Source organism: Corvus hawaiiensis, chromosome 13, assembly GCF_020740725.1.
Source record: "Corvus hawaiiensis isolate bCorHaw1 chromosome 13, bCorHaw1.pri.cur, whole genome shotgun sequence".
NCBI lineage: Eukaryota > Metazoa > Chordata > Aves > Passeriformes > Corvidae > Corvus > Corvus hawaiiensis.
The window spans coordinates 7,026,432-7,045,647 of record NC_063225.1 but is presented as its reverse complement, the minus strand read 5'-3'; the positions used below and the strand labels follow the sequence as shown (position 1 = coordinate 7,045,647).

Here is a 19,216-nt window from a genome sequence, read left to right as displayed (position 1 = left end):
GTGCAAATTCAACCTCAGAAGAGAATGGCAAGACCTCAAATACGCCCTTGCACAATGGTAACAGGGAGCTTTTATTTAATGTTCTCCAACAATCCCTCCAAGAGCTTTAACAAGGTGGACTACTGTTTCTCTCCTCCTTTGGAAAATCAGGAGCTGCAGCAGAGATACTAAATTATGTCCTCAAGTTCACACATTTTAAGGGCTGCCTAGCACCACTGGGGAAATAATTCCCGTTAAATATACTTCTGATGAAATTTTCAGTTCTGCGTGCCTGAAGTTTTCCATCGGAATGACATGATTTTTGGAGGTGTTCTTGACTGGGAAAAAATCAAGATGACCCAAACTGCACATTTCAGGCATGTTTATCCAATCTGTCAGCTGTCTTGTGGACCCCACAGAGAAGGAGAGGAGCACCAGGGTATGTTGGATCCAAACTGGGGTGCCAGTCGGGCTTTTCTCCAACATGTGGGCGGATGTTGGACAGGCTGGAACCTTTTTAGTCATTCCAAATTCCCCCTCCCTTATGTGTATTTGTGTCACTTTCTCTTCTGTGAAGTGTGTGGCTTTTGTTTCCCGTTCCCTAAAAAGGCAAATGCTGAGACACTGCAGTGGAAATGCTCTTCTGCCTGGTGGTAGAATGGTATTAATGGTATTGAATTGGCAAAGGGATGGAGCACACAGATTTTCCTGCTCACAGGTCCCCTGCCTCCCGCAAGTCCGTGGTCTAAAAATTGCAAATTTGTGCCCTCTCTCAAAGTTTTGAACTTCCCAGTTGCTCAGCTTTATGATAATTACTGTGGTGTCCAAAGGGAGATAGCTTTTCCTTGTCATCTGTAGAAGATTCCCAGTCTTAGTCCTTTGGCACAGCCTTTCCCCATTCCTCCCTCCTGGTTTATCACAGCCCTGAGACGAGGCCTACAAGGCCCATTCTTTCTTTTTTTCTTTATGAAATGCCTTGTGGTCCTTTTACCAGCACACTGCAAAACCTAATCATAAATGATTACAACTACAGCTGTCAAAATGAACGGCTGAAGTCCATTTTGGCAATGCTATGAAATATTATCCTACCAGGCTTTGCGGGGGCAGTTGGATTTTTGTGTGCTGGCAGCCGGAGCCTGGCAGTGCCCTGTAATCAGCAATGAGTTTCCCAGTCATTAGTTCAAATTAGAGCCGCTCAGATGACAAGTCAGTGGCAATTCCAAAGGCTGAGCAAGGTGCAGGCTGACCCTCCTTGCAAGCAGAGCAGAATGGTTTGTTTTGTCCCAATTTCTGAGCAGAGGAAGGGCACAAAGCACTTGCGTAACGCTGTGTTCAGATGGGTTGGCAGCCAGGAGGGCTGGGGCCAGCAGTGAGCACGTGGCTTTGGTCAGAGAAGCAGAAATTTCAGCAGGAGCCAGCAAACTCCTGGGGTCTGGAGAGGGCGGGAACTTCCACGTGTTCTGCAGACCATGGTCCCCCATTATCCTTTCTTTGGGCTTCATTTCAGATCCACCCTTTCCTCATCTTCTCCTTTCAAAACAAAGCTAGGGAGACATTTTTCCTGCAAGTAAATACATGTAGATTTGGACAGATCCAGTGGTGTGATTTGTGTGGAGGGGTTTGCAATGTGAGCGTCCAGCTTAGAGACCACAGGGCAGGGTGGGGCAGGAGTTTCCATTTGGGTCTTGCTTAAAACTGCTGTGGGAGGCTCTGGCTGTCAGGGTCTCTGCTCCCACCAGTACAGCAGCAAGAACAAGCCCTTAAGATCTCCTGATCTTCTGGTTTCTCTCCCAGCCATCAGGCTTACTCCCTGGCTTCTAAGAGTGAAGGTCCTGACCCAGGAGCTGCAGCCATGGAGGAGATGAAAGTAAGCTGTGGGTGAGAGTGGGATGTGAGCTCCAGGTAAAAGCTGAGCTTTGCAGGAATGGGGAAAAGGGGTGCTGTGAGCTTGCACTACTTTTTTTTTTCACAGGGCATGCTATTTGTGGGCTTTTTGAAGTCACAGCTCTTGAACCTGAGATTATTTGGCATGCTCAGCTTTCATTAATACAACAAAAGCTGTGAGTTTCTAGCCCTCGTGGTTACAGGGGAAAAACTTGAAAAGAGACCCTGAGAACCAGAAAAAAAACATAGTAAAATTAAAAATAGATGGCATACAGAAAGATTCCCACAGATATTACTCCAACAGAATTCCTTGCCACTACCTTGCTGCCTGATCTGTGTTGGGTTGCTCAGACCAAGCCACCCCAACCCTGTAATGCCCAAAATGTCATGTTCCAGCACTTGGCCAAACTACAGAGCAGCTGCTGTCACTCCAAGCTGTATTTTAAAATGCCTGGATTTAGCTGTGGAGATGACAGCACCCCCCTCCACGCCTCTGTTTTCCTTCTCTGTGGCATGAGGATAATAGCATTGGCTCATTGTCATAAATCACATTGAGCCCTTCGTCTGAGGTGGGAGGGGATGCTTCTCGAAGAACCTCAGGCATTTTGGAAGCATAAGTCCTGGTGAAAATCAGTTTGCAATTAGTCTTAGATGATTTTTGAAATTATTATTTCTCTGCTGGAGGGTGTTATTGCTTTCACTCTGGAACGGGAGCTTTTGCTTGCAAAGGTTTTCCCCAGTTCCTACCCAGCTGCTAAACAAGCCCTTCTCCAGGTCCTGGAGGCCTGAGGCTGGACACACATTCATGGGTCCAGTGCCCTCATGGGAGTGACCTCTGGGCACTGCTGGTGCTGCTGCCTTCTCAGCCAGGAGCTTTCCAAATCACTGCCATTCTTGGATTTCTCTCCCTTCATGGCTCTGGCTGAGCCCTTTGAGTGGCTTTTAAATGCCACCTCCCCTGGGACTTGTTAAAGTGCTTTATCAGTGCCCATCTTCCTCTGCAGGGATGACCTTTAACTCATCCCTGCTGCTGCTACCTGGCTCAGATCACCTTGGAAGAAAGGTTGCCATGGTGATTTCATATTCAGCTCAGCCAAAAAAACCCAGCTTCTGTATCTTATTAAATGCTGTCTTTTGAGGACCCTACACATGGAGAGCCAAGGCCAGGGGTTGCCCGCATTCACTACAGCCAGGAGTTTGGTCACCAGGAGTTTCCCTGCCAGCCAGCCTGGCTGTTCCTTACCCCCTTGCCAAGCCAATATGCCTTGTTTTGGGTTTGGGTTTTTTTCCCATGCTAGGTTGTAAGCTGGGGGTTTGAAGCCATTAGTATTACTATGAAAACACTCCTCTGCAAAATGTCAATCTGCCTTTTCAAGGGGATTTTTCACTGCTCTAATCTAAACCGTGCTGTCAAATGTCAGGAACGGATGTTTAATGAGGATCAGTTGGAAGCCTTAATTGGATGAGTATTCAATGGGCTTCCCTTTTTTGGTTGTTGTTTTATCCTTGGGACTCTGTTTTCACAGAGATCCTTGCTAAATTTTAGAAGCTAATCTCCATTTAAACTACAAGCTCAGGGAACTGTGGTCCTTGGGGGCTGCTGGGAGCCATGGCTGTTGTGGACTTTCATTGAATTTTTCTGGAAGGCAGAGAGAAAACCCATCCAGAATGCTTCTGTGGGAGCAGTGAGGACCAGCTGGGGGCATAGGCAGTTCTCTTCTTGCAAAAAACTAAGTAGCACACATGGAGAAAACAGTCTAAAGGCATCAAGGTCGTGGAGAGATGGAGAAAAAGCCCAGGAGTGTTGTGGTGGCTGGCCCAGGGCTCCCTTCTCCACTGAGAATGTGAACACAGAGACACGAGGAAGGGGACCAGCTCACAGACATGTCCAGATGCATTCATCTCCAGATGGATTGGGCACCCCAGTAGTAGGCAGCAAACCTCTGATCCTTTCCAAGGCCAGGAACAACTCCAAACCCTCATAATCCCTTGAAAACAGCCAGAGATGATGTCTGAGTGCCCTGCAGCTGCCTCTCTGGGCCTCATTAACTCCCCTCCATCCTGTTCCATGTTTTCCTGCTGTCACCTCTGTCAGAGGCAACAGGTGCTGCACAAAATGATTTTAGTGTGCCTGTCACTAAGCACAAAATGCATCATGCTCTGTCGTCTCAGAAATTACAACTGAAACTCCTCTGAGCCATCCAAAGATCATCCCAGCCCAAATCCAACATCCTCCTCATCCCACCTCCTGGCGTGTGATCCTGCTCCCAATCCTCTGGCATGTACCGTGTTTCTGGCAGACAGATGTACCTGATGGGGAAACAGCCACTTGGCAGATGCCCACAGCAGTGTGGAAGCCCCCCTGCACTTTATTGTCTGTGCAGCATGTGCTTCCTGACAGGAAAACCTTTCCCAGAGGGTTTATTTCTCCATGTGAACTCAGTGTCCCGGAACTCCTTTACACGAACAATCGTTCTTTGATTTTCTTTCCCCCCCTACAAAACAATTTATAACAGATGATTGTTAAAACATCCTGGTTTCCTCTAGTCGTGCTTTTATTGTGTTTTTAATTAAAACCTTGGGAAGACCATAAAAGGCACATCACAGATGCAAGTGCTTCCATGCCCTGTTTCGCATTAAACACCCATAAATACCCACACACCCCTTCAGCACCTCCCAGCCCCCTTTGGCCTGTGGCACACTCAGGGGTCCACATTTTTAACAGACCATTTGGCTCGGAACTGGCTCCTATTCCAACACACACGCAACACCTTCTCTCCACCCTAATTGCCTTTCATTTAACACATACAACTACCGAAATTGCTTCTTCCAAAAATAAACCACAGAATGTTCAGAGCTGCCTTGCTTCTCAGATGTTTTTTGTCCAAGAAATTTGTGCCCTCCTGGTCTCTCCTGAGAAGCCCAGGAGGAGGCTGGCATGCTTGTAAATTGCCCCTTCCATAAAATCCTGAGAAAAGGTGCCGTGAAACCCGTGCTCGAGGCAGGTGAGACGCACAGGTTACAAATCACAACGCCTGCCCAGTCATTTCTAGCCATTTGTTATGGTGTCTTAAGTCAGCAACCTCAACAACTCCCCTGGTCTCCAGCCAGGAATAAAAGTGCTGAAGGAAATCAGGCCACGGTAATTTCCCCAAACCCCAGAGCTAACATGCATGGCAATTAATTAATTTAGTGGAGAGAGGGTTTTTTTTCTGCTATGAGCTCTCCCAGGGGCTGTCACAATAGCCCATCTCCTTGGCGGTCATCCCATGGCTTTAATCATGTGTCCCACACAGTTCTGCAGGAAAAATTCAGCAGAAATGTTTCCAGCATGGTCCCTGAAATTCAGCCTCTGGGGTTCATCTTTCAAAGCAGAAATGTGACCTGAAGAAGCAGATGAAATCGTGGTGCTGCTGGGCTGTAAGTGCCTCTTGATTTCAGCGAGGTCAGGACAAGTCCCACCACACGCTGGCTTCTCAGTGCAAGAAACAGCACAGCATGCTAAGACTTGGAGTCTTTTGGGGCTAATTATTTGTCTTAAAAGAAAAGAAAACATCCAAGTCTGGAGCTTGTGGTTAATAAAGAGCTTGTAGGAGCAAAGTTCATTTTCCCTAGAGTTGTTTTAGTCATGGAAGAGCTTCAAGAGATCTTTCCCGAGCTTCCTTGAATTTGTCATTGAAAGTTGCCTGAATTATGCCTGCAAACCTCTTTAAATCTGATCACAGATGGAGCATAAATGCCATGTTATTGAAGTTGAAGGACACAGCTTACTTTCTGGGGAATAATACATTGGAGGAAGCTGATACAGAACCACTAGGATGATTCTTGTTTTGTTTTCTTTTAACCATGTCTCCTTCAAAGCTTCCATACACAGCACAATACTCACCCACCCCCGTAACTAATTCATTATTTTACAGCAAGTAAAATCAAACAGGAGACAAATGATTGTTGTTTAGTGCCATTAGTTTCAATGGCTTTGCACAATATTTGAGTCATTGGCTCTCGTCTTCCTTTGGAGGAATCCCAAATCTGGATGAATCTACGCGCATTATAAACCATCCATGGGGCCAGGCCAGGCCTGCCTAACAGATGGAGGTCCATATGCTTTGGCTCTGCACCCATATGGAACACTAATATGCAGTCCAGGAATAGAGCATGCCTCTTCTCCTCTTCCTAGCAATCTCCAATCCAAAGTCCTTTCCAGACACAAGCCGAGTTAAGCAAGTTCATCTGGAAGCAGTGCAGCAAGACACTGCAAGACTGATGGTCCAAGCATAATATTTTCCTTGCTCTGTGGTTCCTGCTGAAGCCTAAATTACAACATTTTCTAGAAAGCGGCACATCAGGCTTTCCGGAGCAGTGGTTAAAAACCTCATTACGCTGCTCTAATGTGCTTTAACCTTTGCTGCTTGGGTCGTGCGAGAACACCGAGTGCTCCATCAGCCCTCACTGGAGCAGCTTCTCCAGGCAACCAAGCCAGCAAATAGCTGAGGGTATTTCACAATGCCTGGGAGGCTTTGTTTGCTGGAGGCACAGGATTAGTGTCAGATGGCCTGCCTCCATCTCAGCACAGGGGGACTTAACTTGTGTTGCTGGCAACGTTCCTCCAGCAGTGCCGTGGGTTTGTTCTGGCCAGGCACTTTGAGAGGGGACAACGGTCCTGGCTGCTTTCTGGCCTCCAAGGACAGTGTTTTTTCCTAACCCATGCTCAAACTCTGTGCTTTTCTCATGGATACAATACAACATATGCAGCTCATTTCTGTTTTCAGCATGTGAGCAGTAAATTCAGCGCACTGTGCAGTCTTCAAGGAGTTTGTTATCTCCTTTAGGATGGCATCTCTCTGACCATCCCCGGGGTCTGTCCTCCTCCTGCCTGTGCCTTCTTTAGGGGCCTGGAGATGGCTGAAGATTCCTTCATTAACCAAGCAGGAGATATTTCCATCCATGTTGTTACTTCATGTTTGTTCTCAACTCCTGCATAGTCACCACAGTGGGAAGGGTCAGTGAGTGCTGATCCTGGTTCTCATAGGGGCACTGGTAGATTTGCTTGGAGAGGATGTTAAGCAGCCAAATGAATTTGCTTCCAGCTGGGCTGTGAAGGGAACAGGACTGTGATGGCTTTGCTCGTGCATTGGGCTGGGTTTGATGAACAGGAGTTCATCAGACAGGAGTTATCCCAGCTGGAAAAGGAGCTTATTGTTGAATGCCTTGATGTTGCTAATACTGGGAAAGAAGTCCATCCTCTTGGGTGGATGATGATTTTTTTGGTTATCATTCAGGCCTCTGTCCAAGGCCTTTCTCAGTAATTTCCTTGCCTACGTGGGAGATGTGCAACCGTCTGGGGGGGCACAAATAAGGCATGGAGTCCATTCCCTGCTGCTGGTGGTATCCACAGTGAGATCACCCAATGTAGAACTTGGACATGAGCACTAGGGGAGTTGCAGAGCAGATTTGCCAGCTTGTAGGTGCCCAATTGTTTTCACAGAGTAAAATAAGATTAAGTAGTAGTGAAGAAGAAGGGGAAGAAGGAGAAGGAGAAGAAGGAGAAGGAGAAGATGACGGCAACGACAATGACAGCTAGAAAGTGTTTAATGTGGCTAAAAAGGTGACCCCAAAATGAAATTCTGCTGTCTGATGCTGAGGGTGATAGAGTAACACTTAGAGATAAATGAGATAGTGATATCTCTAAGAGATAGCACTTAGAGAAAACACGTGCTAATAAACCATTCGTAAACTAAAATTTAAAACTTAAAGCAACCAAAAGAGTTGAAAAATGTATGGTTTGACAAATCATTACATTGGTGACCATGGTTATGTGCCTGGTTTTACATCCTGACATTGAGGGGCACTCTGGAGGAAACCAAACAACTTCCCTGCTGTCCCCTGTGGGTCTCTCAAAGCTTTAAGCTTTAATCTCCATAGTTTCAAGCCTCTCTAGCATGAAATTGGATTGTTTAAATTTTGAAAAGGAGTGGTGGATAAAAAACCCAATATCTATGTCATGATTTGTAGATGGTGCAACCTTTTTGAGACTATTTTGCACAAAATTAAAAATTAATTTGTTTTGGGATCAACTGAAATAATTTGTATCATTTGAGACTGACTGAAGTACTCAGTGTTATTCCCATGAAGTATCCAAAAAGCAATGTAAAAGTGCAAACAACTTTCATTACACCTTGAATACAAAATATTGTGTCTTTCTGGTTTGCAAGACTGGTGTCTCAAAAAAAAAAAAAAAAAAAGAAAATCTGTTTTTTTCGTAGGATTAAAGAAACCCCTCAGGCAGCTTGAAAAGAAATTAAAAGGTAATTTGAATCACAGTGACTATTTGCACTTTGCTCGCTAATTATCTGGGCTGTGACTGAAGCAGAGGGTTGGTTATCGACCTGCAGCAAGCCCTGGCTGATGGAGAGTTTGGGGGAAGGGGACTGTCCCTCCTCCATTCCTCGCCTGTGGGGCTGGGAGGGAAGTGGTTCCTCAGGCAGCCCTGCCTGGGTGAGGGGCTGGGGAGTGTGGGAAGCAGCCAGGGGATCCTGTGCTGCAGTTCAGAGGAGCTGCTGCAACTCAAACCACCCCAGTCAGCTTTAAACAAGGCAGCACAGGTATTAATTATAAAGGATGTTGGCAGTGGAGCCTGCAGACTCCGCAGTTTGACCAGAGGAGATGTGCTCAGTGCCAGGGACAGATATGGGCATGATGTCCCCCAGCAGAGCAAGAGCCATGTCACCCTGTGTATATATGTATACATGCCAGAGCTGTGGCAGACTCCGAGGCTGGGATGTAACCCAGCAAACCATGGTGAAAAGGAAAAGCCATTCACACAGCTGAGCTTCTCACCCTGACGTGGGGAGTAGGCAACACACAACCCTTATCCCCAAGCTGTTGTACATGGAAAATGCCCCAGGGGCACACGGTGAGGAGAGCACTGTGTTTGGCCAGGAGCACCTTTTAGAGCATTGCCCCAAAAAGCCACACTGGGGAAACAGCCCCAAACTCTGGGCTTAGCAAGCTGCAGACTCAAGTTTGCCTCTATTTTGCAAGTTTAGGTCACTTCTTACCATCCAGAGGCCTTTTGGCACAAATGTGCCTAACCCGTGGGAGGGAGCTCCCCATCCCAGAGCCACCAGCACCACCAGTTTGGACCGGCCTCACTGCTGGAGGGAGTGGTGGGATGAGGAGGGAAGAGCAAGGGGAGCTGCTGCTGCCATTTAGGGCAGTTAACCACATCCATGGTGCAACATGTGCACCTGCATCTCTGCCTAAGTAGAATCAATACTCTCTTTTGTTTCACTCTTGATGACAGAAGAGCCTTAATTGGGCATGAAGAAATCCATCAAGCAGCAGCTTGGTGCAGCCGCTGGGTCCCCACAGCATCTGGCAGCTGCTGTGCTGCTCCAGGGCTGGCGGCTGCCCCAAAATAGCCCAAATATCATCCACCCACCCCAAGCACTGCTGCAGGAGGCAAATCTGAATCTCTGCTCCTGCTGCTCATGAACAGCACAAGGACTTTATGGCTCGCTGGGGCTTGGTGGAGCCAGGTCTCAGCTATTTGCTAGAAACTGAAATGATAAATTATGTTTCCAACCTGAGGACCTGCTCAGAGAACCAGACCAGAGGGCTTCCCACAAAACACTAAAGCAATGGGAAATTTCTAGTTGTTTTTGTGCATATAAACACAGCAGAGACCAGCCTGCATGGCAGCAAGGTGAAATGGGAGCTCAGCCAGGGATTTCAATAGCTGCAGGGTCTTGCTCATGGTTTAATGCATTTTTACAACAGGGGTGGAACAGGACCCATTCTGGGAATAGAAACATCACCAGCAATTTCATCCCCCTGAATAATTCGCTTATAACTGGCCTGTGCTTTGATGCAGCAGCTGCTTCAAGGGCACCAGAAAAAAAAAACCCTTCTCCCATCCCCTTTTCAGCCCCCAGCACACCCCTGTTGTGCTGCTGTAGCTTCAGCTCAATAATCTCTGTAGGCACAGCGAGGACATCCTGATGGCTTTGGATGTCTCCCTGGTACAGCACTGACATCCACCCCACGTGGGCAAACAAGCCCAGCCTTCCCCTCTCCTTCACCAGCAAAGGGGGGGTCCCAGGGTTTCCCCATTTAATCCCATGGCACTTCATGGTCTTGCCTCCCCTCTTGCCCTTCTATTCAATGAAAATACAGAATAAAAATAAAACCCCTGCACATTTATTTCATTTCCTCTATTTTTATTTAAAAAGAAGGTTTGCTAACAGCAATCAGTACCACGGCCCAGGCCCCTTGATACAACAGTTGGCTTTAGCAGTCCCTGCAGCTCCATCCCTGCTCTGTCCCTCCCCCGTGCTGGGGACAAACCTGGGAATTATCTGGCTTTAAGAACCACTCCTGAATCATGGGAAACTCCTTGGGATTGCAGATTACTTCCATCCGGCAGTTTTACTCTCTGTCTCTTTCTATCTCAGCTTAAGCTGAGGTTCACAGCCAGGTTTAGCTTTATTGTGAAACTAAAGCCAAGTAAAAATAAGACGCAAAAAAATAAAAAAGCAGCACCAGGTTTAAAAAAAAAAACATGAAAGAAATAATTTTCTGGTGCTGGAAGGAAACATCCCCTCAGTGGCAGATTAGCCCACATTTATCCACTATAATGTTGCTTATACCTTAATCTTAGCCATCTTCATCTGACACTAATTAGCAGGCTGGAGGCTCCTATGGGTACAGTAGCTTCTACAGCCCAAAACATGAAAGTGAGCTCTTCCTTTTACCACTTGAAGCACTCAGCTTTTAAAGAGACAATGTCAAGTATTTCAGCCCCAAACTGCACACTTTGTAACTCAAAAAACACAGCAGCAGGAGGAGGCCCAAAGGTGATGACACCCAGCCATGGCAGCAGTGAAGTGCATGCCTGAGGTCTGCCTGTGCAATGTTATTTACTCTCCCACAAATTAAACCCAAAGAGCCCTCGCTGAACCCTGGACTCACCTGCATTCTTGCACTGAGTGCTAATTAGGAGACAAACAGAATAGGCTACAGAGGCAGAAAATGAAACAGAATCATCAGATCCATCTAGTTGCTTCCTTCAAAACCCCCGAAAATCAGAGAAAAGCAAATGTAGTTATGACAAATTCTTTATATTTTGGTTTCTGTCTGGGAGAAAAGAAAAAAGGAAAAGATTATTTCTGTGATGTTCATTTCTAGGCAAGCATCCAATCAAGATCCATCTGACATCCTATTTAACTGTTGAGAGTGAGAGATAATTAGGGCTTGAAAGGACTGACAGAGCGGGACTCCAGGAATTCAGCGCTGTGTGCTGCTTCTTTGGGGAGAAACTGAAAATAAATTATTTAGGATTGAAAAAGTCCCTTGAAGTCCTGTGGTCTTTCTGCTTGGCTGGGTCTAAACCTATCACCCATATCTCGGCAGTTTTTGGAGGGGGAGAGAAGGCAGGCTGCTTAGCAGGTAGCAGTTGGGAATTAGAGGAATTAGACCTGGATGTACTTATGGTTTCCACGAGCCCTGACAGATGTTGAGTGTCTTTGTGGCACAGTGAGACACTCAACACTAATGGTGCTGGTTTGTGGCAGCAAAGCTCCTTCCTGCCACATTCCAGCATCTCTGCTCCTTCCCACATTGCTCCTCAGAAAAGGAAGAGAAATACACGTTCAGCATCCTCATCGGCTCAACGCTGACGCTCTCGTTCTCTGGAGGCCCTCGTGTGTGTGAGTGTCACTGGGACCAGCTTAGCTCTGCTCCCTGCCACCTCCTGGAGACCCAGCTGCAGCCCCGGAGGCCTCTCCCTCACTGCTCCGAAGGCCGTGCCCAGCCCGGTGCCCCGTGTTCGGATGGATCTAGGCACTGGTCCCTGCGGGGCAGTCCCTGGGCTGTGAGAGCCGCCAACAAACCTTCCCTGCCCACCCCACTCCCTGCCCCTTCCCCTCCCCGCCACGAGCACGGGGCCAAGGACGCGCCTCGCTGCCGGCGCCCTTGGCCAAACAAACTAACTACCAACCTCGGACCAGTCACGACAAACGGCTCACGTTTACCCATCACCTAACATACCCTCAAAAACCAAGGCCACCTTCACACCTTTCAGATGTAAGGCAAACACCCTTCGAGTCCAGCAAGCCCCATGGCGAGGGGTCTTGCCCAGGCCAGTCTTGCCAGATGCTCCTGCATCCCTCCTGCCCCTCCCTTGGTGAACACCGAACAGTTATAATACTCAGGTCAATATATATAGGTACCACGTAGATATATTTGTGTCGCTGTCCTGCGCGTTAACAAAGACGACCAACCCCACCAGGCACCACTCGTCCTTTCCGCCCCCTCCCCTTCCTCCCGTGGCTGTGTAGGAACGTGGCCAGGGACCACCCTACGTGGCCCCATCGCACTCCCCCACAGTCAGCTTCAAGGCTCCTTGCTGGTGCAGCGTCTTTAAGGCTTTGAACTCCAAGGGCATGGTGTGCGGGCTGGCCTGCGAGGTGTAGCCGTACTTCAGGCTGTCGTAGTAGTGGTACTTGACCGGGTTCTGGTTCTGGTCCAGGGGAAAGGGCCAGAAGCCATAGAGATAGATCTGGTTGCAGAAGCGGGTGGCCAGGGTGTACATGAGGAGGCCAGTGGTGGGTCGCTTGATGTGCACCTTGTTGGTCAGCCAGTACCTGCAAAAGGACAGTGGAGCCTGTTATTCACCCTGCACACCGAGCTCGTGTCCTGCACGTTTTCTCTCTCTGGCCTCTGACTGAGATGTATTGGTGATTCAAAGTGAGAGGTTTCTGACTAGCAGAGTTCTCCACGCCAAGAAAGCCTCTCTAGGGACTGCATCCTCCTGCTCTCTGTCTGCTGGTTACATCACACTTGTTGCCATGGCACTGAAGCATCTCATGCCTCGACAATCCTTTATGAAAAACAAATTGCTTGCAACAGTGGCCTTCGGTACTTCAGTCTACAATTATCTTCGAATCAGCCCCAGAGATCAATACTACAGACCAAAGCACCCACATGTCAAGTAGACTCCAACAACCCCTTGAAGCAGGCACAGTCAAACACATGCTGATGACTTTCATTGATGAAGATTTTTACTCTGATAGCAAACACGACAGGGGTGGAAAAGCATCCGCCTTGGAACAAAGGGTCACCAGGCTGAGAGAGTTAAAATGCACTGCTGAGTTCCCATTACACCCAGCAACTGCTGCTGTGATCCTGGACCAAGATACATCACCACACCCGGCAGCATGAGTCCATCAGACACACAATACGGCACACTGCAATATATAATGTGAGATATGGAGGTCAGCTGTGCTCGCTGCTGGGAAGCACATTAGTTTTTATGAGGGAGAGCAAAACAAACAGGGGAAGGATGTAGTGATGCAAGAGCAGAAACAGTATCAGCCGTGGTATTTTGGGCTGCTGATAAAAGTTACTGCAGCCTCAGCATCCTGTAAGATGTTTCCAGCGCCCCGTATTTATTGCAAAGGCAACTTATCTGGTTCACTCAGCAGGAAAACACTGTCAGAGGAGCAAAATCAGAAAGCAAAAGGTTTGGGGAGGTAGAAGATGTCCCCATGAGGCACACTCCCTCCTCCCCCAGAGTGTCTGATGCCAGCACTGCCCCAGAGCAGGCAGGGTTGGTGCAGGCAGCAAGCACATCCTGCTGTGCCACAGCCTGTCTGAGCCCTTGGATTACTTTTAAGAGGTATTTCCAAGGGCCTGAGCTCAGGTGAGTGACTGGCAGCACCTTGGATAAAAGGTAGAAGGAAGCAGAGCAGAGCACGTGGCATTTCTGTGCTCTCACCAGACATTTGGGATCCTGAGCCGGGTCCTGCTGTCGCAGTGGAGCCCCAGGAAGTGTCCTGCTCCTCATTCGCACTTTCTGCTGGGCTCCTGAGGGTCTGGTGCTCAGATGGCAGGAACCCTTGGGAGAGCTGAGCCTTAATCCTGCAAATTAGTTTTTCACGAAAGCCATTAAAATTTAGCAACCCAGCACAAAACGTGCTTGCTTGTTCTCAGCCAGATAAGAGAAAAAATTGACTTTTCTGGTGAATCAAATTCTGGAAGCAGAGTGGCTGCCCTGGCATGTGCAGGAAGAGCACAGGGACAGTTTTTTGGGGTGCCAGCCAGGGGTTTTCAAGCACATCGGGCTTTAGCAAAGGATGAATATGATGTTTAGGGAAGGACGTCTTTGCCTGGCTCATGCTGGCATCCAGCATGAAAAAGGAACAAGAAACTGGGGGAAAAGCAGTATCTCAGTGGCACAGCATCAGCATTTTCTGCGCTTGCCCAGCCACAGGGCTGTGCTGTGGGGAGCCAGCAGAGCTCACTGCAGTGCCACGGCAGCCTGCTCCCACAGGTAGCCATAAAGCAGCCTCCTTGATGAGTTTATGGGTAAGCACATTAGACCCCCTGTGTGCAGAGGGAAATGGGAGATTACCACAACCATTTAACACTGTGAATTAGGGTATCCTCATGCAGCAGGGAAGCCACCTGGGAAGAACTGTCAAACCGTATTAACCAGCTGGCTTTGGGGGAGGACAACTGTCTGGGTTTGTCCTGCAGCTGCTTTAGCCTTAAAACTCTCCTTTTATCAATTCACCAGCTGGAGCACACAGAAAAATACTGGCGACCTTTTGCCCTCCCAAAATATTAACTTTTGTATTTTGTTGAGGCTGTAAATGCTCTATGAATGTCCAAGGACCCTGACAGCAAGATGAAGTGACTCTTCCACACAGAGTGACCACCAGTTTCATGCATGTTAACAATGAGAAAAACGACCTGGGTCAGACACTGAAGCACCCTACAGACACATGCTGTACTCTGCAACCCAGCACATACAAAAAACCTTACCAAGACCAAAAAATGTGCACAAGCCACCACCCAAAAACAGCCCTACCACAACCAACCCAGTATATCCACCTCAGCACATGCAGCTAGTGAGCACTCACTTGGCAATATAGGGGTAGGGAACATTGACAATTCATTTTTTTAATAATGAAAATGAAAATTAAAACCTGGCTCTTTCATCTGTATTTTCCTTTGTTGCAGGCAGGGTATTGCAAAAACCTCGCTCATGCAGCATTATAAATTCTCACCACAGGTTTGAGAAGGGGTGATGGACTCCAGGCTGTCCCAACCCACCCACATGGATGACATGACATAACATATAACATAACATAACATAACATAACATATCATAACACATAATGCCCAATCCACAACACAGCTCCTGCAATTTGTTTCCTGGACGGTGAAGGTGGGAAATCCTCTGGTGAGGTCTGGGAAATACTTTTTAATGACTGGTTTATGATGGGAGTGTTGGAGCTATGCAAGATCTTCCTCTTATCTCTCCCACCACTGTCCAGCTGAGATAGCAACCACAACTCTGGTGCAGGAGAGAACAGCTGGGGATGGAAATAAAACCTAATTAATTCTGTAAATCCAAATGAGGTTGTCTGGGCGCACATGGGATGCTGTGTCAACAGCGCACCTTTAATATGTGAGGTCCAGGATTTTAATTAGGAGGAAAGATAATCTCGAAGCAGGCAGTAATTATTTTTCACATTGGCTACACCAATCACCATAACTATTAACCGCAACATTTTATGGGAAGAGGCAGCAATTAAAAGAGAAGAGCAAAGAGCAGTCCTGAAACCCAATACCTCTGTTCTCAGAGCTGCTCTCCCAGCAAGGACCTCCTTCAGAAGCTGGTGCTGTGTCTGTAAATAAACCCTCAGGTGTGGATGCAGCTCCCAAGATAAGCAGGAGCCTGAGCAGGATGTGGCTCAGAACAGGAACCATGATGCTGTCAGGGAAAAATTGCCTGAGACAGCTCTGGTTTCAGATCATGATAGTGACAGATGGAAAATGCCATCAGATCTTCAAGGCCATCTTTTGTAAGGAGGCAGCCTAGACACAAGCCCTAACACTTTCTTGAATTGAAACTTAAGAAGAGCAGCTCAGAGTGTCTCATCCTACAGCTGGGAGGTGGTTCTGGTTGTTCCTCATCTCCTAACCATCAACTGGAGATGATTAGAAGTCTTCTAAGCAGAACTGCTGCCAGGTGCCTGAGCATCAGTGTATGCCTCTTGTGAGGGGGCTGCTCTGCAGCCACAGGGAAAGAAACTGCTGTATTGGGACCTTAAAGCCCAGTGGGAATCCTTCAGAAGGCAACACTCTGCCCCTAGGAAGCCACAGCTGCCACCCGAGCCAGGGAAGGTGGCAGCCTCCCCACTGCACAGCTGGAGTACATGCCCCACCACACTGACAGAGCTCATCCCCCTCCAGCATCACTGAATTTGGGGAGAAGAGCCTGGCCTGGATTTGGGCTGGAATGCTGGGTGCAAAACTCCTCCCTGAATTCAAGGACTGCTAGAGAGGGCAGGGCCCTGCTCTTGCTTACCAATCACCTCCTGACATGCCTGAAAAAACCTAAAATAACTTGTACCCTCCACGTTAGGGTTAATCCACAGGATAAAATTAACAGAAAATCCATTGCCCTGATGAAATGAAGACTTAGGTCAATGAAGAAATCAAATTTCAGCAGTATCAGCTGCATTATTTAGTGGTACAAATCAGAATAGCCGAAATAATGCAATTTCAGACTCTTTTAAAAGAGATAATTCATAAAAGTGTGATATAAACACAAGCTGTTGTGGAGCTGCTAGTCCTTGACTGGCAGCAGTGTATTATCAGTCTGCCACACACATCCTGCTCCCAGTAATACCCAGGAAAAACCAGGCACAGATAACCAGAGAGAGTGCCCCGACTGATGTGGGTGCAGGTGGGGACAGGACCCGCTGGTGCTGGCAGGGGACAGAACATATCCCAGTGCTGGGGGGATCAGGAGCCCAGAGAGCAACTGCTATCTCCCCATTCAGCTTCTTCCAGCCCTCTTCTGTCCAGGTATTGAGCCTCCTCCTCTGTCACCTCCACCAGAACAGCCAAGAGCCATGTACAGTGATGAGAGATGTGCTGGACAAGCAGGAATGGGCATGTCCCCATCCAGATGCTAACACTGACTCCAAAAACTGAATCTGGTGTCAGTCAGGCTTTATCCGCAGGCTGGGCAAAGCCCAAACACCAAACCCAGCCTCCTTGTCCAGACTGGATCCATGTGGGACTGGCTCTGGTTTTGGTGACTTGGCACAAGCAAATCAACTCTGAGCCACAGATAAAAAACTCTCTTCTCTGCCAGGTCCTGAGCTCTGCGATGCCCTTTCAAACACACATGGTACTCAACACCCTCAAGTTAAAGCATTTCCAAACAAACACTAAAGGAAAATAATTGAGAATAACCTTATTTCTTTCACCTTTCCTTTCTATGCCCCTTCACTTCTTTTGAAAAAGACTAAATCTTCCTGATTAACAGGAACAAATTAACTCTCTTGGGGCCCCAGGGCAGACACACCACAGCTTGGGTTCAACGTGTCTTAAGTGCAGAAGGGGTGAGAATAATAGCTCACTCAAGGATTTCTTTATGGGATATGCACAGATCTAACCCACACATGGCTAAAAGGGGTGTTCCCCCTATATCCCAGCCCAATCACACACTTGTGAATGGCTGTTTTCTTCCCCTACACCCTTTGGACATCTTCCCTCAGCTGAGCATGGGACCACTGTCCTTAAACCATCTGTGGGGCCACAGGGGAAGGGCTTTGAGGCCCAGGACCCCAGAGCAGGTATTTCAGAGGAGCCCCTGTACACATGAAACACCATAAGGGAGGAAGCATGAAGTAGCTGGATTAGAAAACCCACAAGTAGGTGGTGCTGGCCAGACACTGCTGGACACAGCAGAACTGATCTTGAGACAGAGGGCGAGAAAAGCTGAGCTGGGAGGGCTGCAGAAAGGAAAAGCAGGAGCTTAGGTTTGACGTGTTAGAGAAAAGGAGAGGCTGCGGAGGGATGCAAAAGGGTTCAGTCAAAGCAACACGTCAGGACAATCATCTGCACACATCCTGTGTGGCTGCAAGTGAGGCAGAGGATGCTGGAATGGATGTGGCATAATGGAATGGATGTGGCATAATGGGGTCACAAGGCAAGGAGGGACCAGGTGAAGGTTTCCACCACGGCTGATGGATGGAAAAGGCATCATGCCCTGAAAACTCAGCGAACCTGTTTGGGTGTGAGGACCCAGGCAGACATCCAAGGCAAAGATGAATGCACCTTGTGGCCTGTCAGGCTGCACTACTGAGTGCATGTGGCACCCTGGGCCCTGGGCAAGGCCATCACTGTCCTGACAAGTGCTTGCCAACTGTCACAGCTGTTTGGATCTTAAAACTAATGGGAGACCAAGCCAAGGAGCTGTGAGGTTTATTGATTTTTAATTTTTTTTTCCTCTCAAGAAGCCCTTAACAAAATCTTATGGGATTGGAATTGGTTACTGCCAAGAGACCCTTGTGATGGACACAGTGAGAAATGCTAGACCAGATTAGACAAAGTGAAACGTGCCCATGAATTCGCTGCAAGGAGTGACAGACAAACCTCCAGACACAATTATTTTCCCTCTCTTCCTGCACTTCATGTTATTTCTCTAACGAAAGCTGCTTGGCAGTAGGGATTACAAGGCTTTTTGGACACACTAACAGGCAACTAATAAGGGGCTTGCTTGCTCCCCAGACAGGTGAGGAGCACGGGGCTCACCAGATGAATCGCTCAGGAGACATTTTACGGAATTGCACACACACCCTGAAACACACAACACTGTCCCCAGGAGCTGGCTCCTGCCACCAAACAACTCCCCTCTTCATCCCCAGGGGTGACTGTGCTTCCTTCTGAGCTCCTCCATTGGAATGCTGAAGGCTCTCTCCCCTCCTGGTGTGAGTTGAACCGTGTGAGAAGAGTCTCTGTCCTATTGCACTGATTACCCAGAATCAACAACACAAAAAGGTATCAGCAAACATTTAAAGCACTCTCACAGCTAGAAAGGTGATGTCTCAAATGATGCCGTTAAGGACAACAAAACCAAATGCTTTTTACTTATCTCAGCAGTGCACCCTATACAAATGCCCACTGAAAATTATAGGGAAAACAAAAAAAAAGTGGCTCAATTGCCACTGAAATGCGTTTTGGTTTGAGGGAAAGCAGAGCAGGACAATAAATACTGGGGTTCAAGGAGGAGTCAAGGGCTCACAAATGTGTTTTGCTGGTAGTGGAGAAAGAAAAGGAAACACTTCTGTGGCCAAATTGAAATTGGCTGAGATGTCAGCCTTTGTAGAAAGTGCTATTCCTTGGGAAAAAAAAATATAAAGGGGTGCCTTAGCTGAAAGACCTCCCTCATTTCTCATTCCTTTGTGACTTCCAAATCAACTCAGGGTAGATGATAAAAGGTAGTTTTATCCAAAAAGGGAGAAGATGGGACATCTCTGCAACAGCAGCC

At 47.8% G+C, this 19,216-nt stretch overlaps 1 protein-coding gene across 2 annotated transcripts in view; it reads right to left on the bottom strand.

Annotated features, from left to right (window-relative positions):
- Positions 1-12,083: 12,083 nt before the first annotated feature.
- ST8SIA2 (ST8 alpha-N-acetyl-neuraminide alpha-2,8-sialyltransferase 2) overlaps positions 12,084-19,216 on the bottom strand; it is a 29,661-nt gene continuing 22,528 nt past the window's right edge. Inside the window, exons 6-7 of one of the 2 annotated variants that reach the window (XM_048317877.1) lie at positions 13,640-13,782; positions 12,417-12,506 (exon numbers count right to left, since the gene is read on the bottom strand). In XM_048317877.1, the coding sequence (XP_048173834.1) occupies positions 12,496-12,506; positions 13,640-13,782 (154 nt within the window). In that variant the 3' untranslated portion in view covers positions 12,417-12,495. Of the gene's footprint in view, positions 12,507-13,639; positions 13,783-19,216 lie in introns of both variants that reach the window. The other variant, XM_048317876.1, reaches the window with a different exon arrangement.